General features: G+C 43.6%; 1 protein-coding gene across 1 annotated transcript; it reads right to left on the bottom strand.

Moving 5' to 3' along the window:
• Nucleotides 1-544: 544 nt before the first annotated feature.
• On the bottom strand, nucleotides 545-5,875 carry LOC139279861 (elongation factor 1-alpha, somatic form-like). The gene is made up of 8 exons (XM_070899136.1): nucleotides 5,767-5,875; nucleotides 4,083-4,246; nucleotides 3,614-3,793; nucleotides 3,105-3,401; nucleotides 2,724-2,874; nucleotides 1,981-2,237; nucleotides 1,224-1,458; nucleotides 545-938 (listed from the first exon to the last, which is right to left on the bottom strand). Exons 2-8 carry the CDS (start codon nucleotides 4,224-4,226, stop codon nucleotides 817-819), a joined length of 1,386 nt encoding a protein of 461 aa, XP_070755237.1. The 5' UTR covers nucleotides 4,227-4,246; nucleotides 5,767-5,875; the 3' UTR covers nucleotides 545-816.
• Between the last annotated feature and the right edge of the window lie 277 nt (nucleotides 5,876-6,152).

The following is a 6,152-nucleotide window of genomic DNA, read 5'->3' as shown; positions in this document are numbered from 1 at the left end:
AGCACAGCCCCACTGCACTATGTGCACGCACGAAGTCCATGCAACAGAGCAGGTCTTCAGTAGTCTTGGATAAGCCTTGCCACTGGATCAAGACCTAGCTGTGTCAAGCCCACGTGGTGGTTGGTGTGCAACAGCCACATGTTAATAAAATCCACGCACAGGCATCCTCTACCCTTCTGGATGTAGTACAGGACCTGGAATATTAGGTCCCTCATTGAAACACCTATGACTGCATCTTTTTTTGGGACTGCCTATTTCTCGACCTTCCACAAATGGGAACCATTTCCATCTACCTCTATCTAGACCCCTTTTGAAACTAGCAAGTGATATTTACTGGCCACACTAGACAAAAAAAAGTTTCACACTCTCATCTGTAACATTTGTTGCGTGGCCCGGGGGGGGGGGGGCGGGCGGGCAGAAGAGAGAGAAAGAGAGAAATTAAGAGTGGAGGGGGAAAAAAACTGCTACAGCATATACTTCAATTCACAACCAAATACAGCAGGTTATCCCATGACAACTTTTGGAAAAAGAAAGTGAAATTCGATGGGTTTTGGATATTTATTAGTTTTAAATCATTACACAACCAAAACAGTTCCTCATTAAAAGTGAAAAGGGCATTTACAATTACATTGATAGATATGGAATCTACAGTTAAGATTCCACCATTCCCTATCGTTTCCTCCTGAATTTCTTTCGATGCATTTTAATCAATATCCAGTCCCTCATCACTACACATATTTGGCTGGTAATGAATAAACATTTTGGTGGCGTCAGTCTCAAAAGGGCCTGCTGAATCCTCGTGGCCAGTGGTGATATTCACTTCTTGGTCATAATTTTGCTTGCAGCCTTGGTAGCTTTTGCAGTAGTTTCCTTCTTACTAACACCCTTGATCACACCTACGGCCACAGTTTGTCTCATGTCACGGACAGCAAAACGACCTAGAAGGGAAAGAAAGTCAGTCCTCTATACAAAACATTTATAGTAATTTATGCTACCTACATAGCCCTGCAGAGTACAAACCAGGTAGCAGAATTGTGCTTGGTTTCAATGTCAAGTGTTATTGCTAAGCACAATTAATCCACAATCTGTTTAGCTACTGCATGCATCAATGCAGGTACTAAATGAATTATGCATTGAACAGGCCCAATTGAAAGAAAAAAAATCCCAGGTCATACTACGTAACACTAGTTCTAGCCAACAACCTGTTAGAAAGGAGAACATACCAAGAGGTGCATATTCAGAGAAGCTCTCCACACACATGGGCTTGTTTGGAATCATCTCTACGATGGCTGCGTCTCCAGACTTCACGAATTTGGGACAATCTTCCATCTTCTTGCCAGAACGACGATCAATCTTCTCCTTCAGCTCATTAAACTTGCAGGCAATGTGGGCAGTATGACAATCAAGTACCGGGGCATAGCCAGCAGAGATTTGACCAGGGTGGTTCAGGATAATAACCTGAAATCATACAGAAACATTATGCTGAATCATAATTTCTTTTACAAACAACAAACGGTAACTTATCTATCTACAATTGGCACAACACTCATCTGGCTGGGGGAGATAAAGAGGTCATGATTCCATAGACTCCAGCTGTATTGACGCCAGGCAAGGAGGAATCAGCTGTAATGTTCCAAAATGAATACACACAAACTACTGCCACTTGAGCAAGGTACCAGAGGGGAACTGCTGCCTGTGGACTGTATCCGATTAACAAGGCGTGCCTACACACGGAGGACGCGAAGAATCAAGATCACATCACTGACAACTGGTCAATTCTCCACTAATGCAAGTCGAAACTAGTACTCAGCCTTCTGATAGAGGGAAACCTAGCCAGCCAAACAGTTCTGATAATTCTCTTTTCAGTCTTGTTGTATGTAAGCTCAAGTCTAAGCAGAACCTGGAACATTCTGCCAACTGGAGGAAAAAAAAGCCATATTGCAAACTTAAATTGGTAATTTGTTGACAATGTCCACCCACCTGGGCAATAAAGGAAGAAGCTTCCAATGGAGGATCAGTTTTGCTGTCACCAGCAACATTTCCACGACGGATATCCTTAACAGAAACGTTTTTCACGTTGAACCCAACATTGTCACCAGGAAAGGCTTCTGTAAGGGCTTCGTGGTGCATTTCCACCGATTTCACTTCAGTGATGAGGGGAACGGGAGCAAACTGTACTAGCATATTAGGCTTCAGAATACCAGTTTCAACACGACCTACTGGTACTGTACCAATACCTGCAATTTACAAAAGATGAACAATTTTCACAAAACCCAAATGGCAACTGTAAAATAACCAGTGACTTGTCAGTTTCAGCATCACGTTCACAAAAGGTAGTGGAAAAAGAGACAAGCGGCCATCTCCTGTGGCATTGCGTATATGTAGTAAGTCTAAGACCCAGTGTCGGCTTCGGGTGAAGTGGGGTTGATGAGGCATAATTGGACTAGGATACACAGCACAAGTCCTCTTTAACAAGTTATGTATTGTCTTTCTTGTACCTTCATAATAAATGCACTTTACAGCATTTATACTGGCACCTGGCTCTGAATTACACCCACTCTAGTGTTGACCCTCCATCAAGGTGATTAATTGCAGCATGAAGCTTTCACAAGCAGCTGCCATTATAAATTCCTATGCCCATATTTATAATGGGAATAGTTTACAGAAATTGTACACAAATGTAATTTTATATACCCTGTTATACAGAAGAAACAAAGACTTACCACCAATCTTGTAGACATCCTGCAAGGGGAGACGAAGAGGTTTCGTAAGTGGCCGTTCTGGAGCTTGAATGCTGTCCAGGGCCTCCAGCAGGGTGACACCAGCGGACATGTCAGTTTTCCTGGTAATCTTCCATCCTTTGAACCAGGTCATCTGTTTATTTAAAAAATAAAAAATTAGGAACATTGGGGCACCGAGAAACTAAACATTCCAAGCTCACAGTAACAATCATCTCAACTATGGGTCAAAACAAGGAACATCTCCGTTCAAAACCTACACCCAAACAACATCTACTAATGCTGGCTGTACTCATAGTACATCATGCATACATTGACTGAACTCAGAAGTATCTGATGCATACATTGACGGACCACATAACTTACATTTGGGCTATTAGTCAGCATATTGTCACCATTCCAACCAGAGATGGGGACAAAAGCTACAGTTGCTGGGTTGTAGCCTATCTTCTTGATGTACGTGGTGACTTCCTTCGTGATTTCATCATAGCGTTTCTCACTGTATGGTGGCTCAGTAGAGTCCATCTTGTTGATACCAATAATGAGTTGTTTGACACCCAGCGTGTAGGCAAGCAGAGCATGCTCTCTCGTCTGTCCATTCTTTGAGATACCGGCTTCAAACTCACCCACACCAGCAGCAACAATCAGCACAGCACAGTCCGCCTAGAAGGAAGCAAATCTGTTAAAAGTTGCAAGACAATTTTAGATCTCAAAAGAAATTACCATATTATAAACAACACAGGCTCCCCTGATGGCTTGCAGGAGCATCTAGCATTCACACCTAACCAGTATGAATCAATACCTTTAGCAGCAGAGAAAAGACACGAGTAAGCAGATCAAGATTCCAAATACGCACTGCTGAACAGATTACGTACCTGTGATGTTCCAGTAATCATGTTCTTGATAAAGTCCCTGTGTCCTGGGGCATCAATGATGGTGATGTAGTACTTTGCAGTTTCAAACTTCCAGAGCGAGATGTCAATGGTAATACCACGTTCACGTTCAGCCTTCAGCTTATCCAAGACCCAAGCATATTTGAAGGATCCTTTGCCCATCTACAGGAGCACAAACATCACAGGTAAAGCTAGCCAATCATTCAAAAAATCACTTCACTTCACAAGAACTGCCTCCTGTGCAAACCCACTTAATTTAACATTATAGGTTAAACAGCAGACTTGTCAATTCCAGTTTCATTCCCACTTTGCATTAAAGTTCCCACAACACACTGGATAACAGGACAACTAGCAATCACACCTATATAACACTACCTTGAGGACACCAATTGGATTGTACAAGTTAAGATTTCTTAAAAAATGAACACCCCCAATATAAATAAAAACCAACCTCAGCCGCTTCCTTCTCAAATTTCTCAATGGTTCTCTTATCAATTCCACCACATTTGTAAATGAGATGACCAGTGGTCGTAGATTTACCGGAGTCGACATGTCCAATTACCACAATGTTGATGTGTATCTTTTCCTTGCCCATTTTTTAAGTTGGCGTGAATGCTGTTGGAAAAAAGCCAGAAAGAGGCCAATTAAGTTGCTCGACCAAAATGTAAAAGTAAAAATTCTATTGGAACAGTAAAATCTACCCACTGGTACTTAAAGAACCTTACAGGCAAGTATGCGTGGTTTACCTTGGGTGGGGTACCTTGTGTTTTACATTACAACCCCAGAACCCAGCGTTTGAGGACAACAATATGTAGGGGGGTGAAAAACATGATTCCAATTTCATTCAGGGCCAGCAAAAAGCCAGGCCTGGCTCAACGGCGATGTCACATCCTGCGGGTGAATCAGTGGGGACGTGGCACACGATTCACTAAATGAGTTAGTGCCGTGACATCGGAATTACAGCCAACGCCAGATGGCTCCCTTCCAGAGGTAACAGCAGAAATGGCTCCGGATACAGGTTAAAACACTCTGGGCGTGATGACGGTGGGATCGCCTCTGCTGCAAAGTAGTGCATGTGGGGGGTTTTCACGCGGGAATCGTCGATTTATTGATCCCGAAATACACCCAGGTGTAGTGTTCAAAATTCAACGTCAAGCCTTTCGAAATCGCATCTTTTAAAAAAAAGTGAAGTTGCTAGAAACGGGGCGGGGGGCGTATGAAAAGAATGAACAGCAATCCATCATTCGACCGGGAAACGGGGATAAATATTAATCGTGCCGCCTGATTTTAAACCAATTCCCCGCTAGCAAGGCAGAGACGGCGCTGAGATGGGACCGGAACAGGAGGCTCTGGCTGGTGCACCGAGGCCATGATTGCATCAGACTCGGAACAATGGAGTCGCCGCTCATCTTTTCGTTATTATACAAGGAAGCAAAAACCACAAAACTAGAGCACAAAGCATTGGCAATATACCGCGGAAAAATTAAAAGACACCCCACTGTTAGTAAAAATCCGCCGGATACCACTGGATGGTAATGTTTAACGCTCGGATTGAAACGGATTGAGCTGGGAAGCCGCCACCCGCACATTCTCAATCAACGAACGCGGCCTTCTCAACCCGCAAAATGCTCACACAATCCTATCCGCATTTGAAAGATTTTTTTCTTATATTTAAAAATTATAGTTTCCCATTTTCAAGACGCTCGATATCAACTCAAAATTTGGGTGGTGATTTTTATTCATTGAACTCGGAAGTAGTTGCCTCGTCCTGCTCACCAAATCCAACCGAGCAAAAGTAAAAAAAAAACTACCACACGTCTCTGAACCCCCAAAATATCCGCCAAAATCTCCATTCCAAGGTCTCCATTCACTGTAGGAGGCCGAAAACTGAGTGGATGGCATTTTACAAACTCGGGATTAAAACGGATTCTGCACACACACCACTCCGAGTCTGAAAATCGAACAACGGTAACCACAATTTCGTGGTGTGTGGGGGGGGGGGGGGGGTGAAAAACCACAATTCTGCCGCATCGAGGCTACAAAATAACCGACGCCCGAGCTTTTTTTTCCCCTAACGCACGATCTTGGTAAGTTTTAAAAAGGCCACAGGCCCCTTTTCTTTTTCAGATAGTTACCGTTGGCAATACAGCTGCAAAGCTCCCTTTTGGTTGACTCGGAGACTAAAGGACCAAAGAGATGGCGTCGCGGCAATTTATAGGCCACAGAGAGGGCGGGCGCCTGACGCCAATGGCGCATTCCTGCCGCCCCCTTCCTGTTGTCTCGATGGCGGAAGAATGTACAGAATTCTCCCTCCCACCCCGCCTTTGCTTTTTCATATCTTTCCTTTTCTATGATGATTGGGGGGGGAACGTTTAATAAAATAACATGTTCGTGTTTTATGCGTTTTTTAAAAAATAAATAGATAGGACTGCGCTCAGAAACTCAACTCCCTTTTGCCCGAGTCCCCACTCAAGTCTCAGTTTAGGGTTGCCACCCATCCGGTTTTGTGTCAGATTGACGT

This window comes from Pristiophorus japonicus, chromosome 14 (assembly GCF_044704955.1).
Source record: "Pristiophorus japonicus isolate sPriJap1 chromosome 14, sPriJap1.hap1, whole genome shotgun sequence".
In the NCBI taxonomy this organism is placed as follows: domain Eukaryota; kingdom Metazoa; phylum Chordata; class Chondrichthyes; family Pristiophoridae; genus Pristiophorus; species Pristiophorus japonicus.
Note: the sequence above shows the minus strand (reverse complement) of the source record. Positions and strands in the feature narration are given on the sequence as shown.

What these genes read in the sequence shown, in the direction of transcription:
- LOC139279861 (XM_070899136.1), bottom strand. Translation starts at nt 4,226, where the DNA reads ATGGGCAAGGAAAAGATACACATCAACATTGTGGTAATTGGACATGTC. An exon ending in TTGAGAAGGAAGCGGCTGAG is followed by an intron (nt 3,794 to 4,082) that starts GTTGGTTTTTAT and finishes GTGCTCCTGTAG; the next exon opens with ATGGGCAAAGGATCCTTCAA. An exon ending in TGATTACTGGAACATCACAG is followed by an intron (nt 3,402 to 3,613) that starts GTACGTAATCTG and finishes GCTTCCTTCTAG; the next exon opens with GCGGACTGTGCTGTGCTGAT.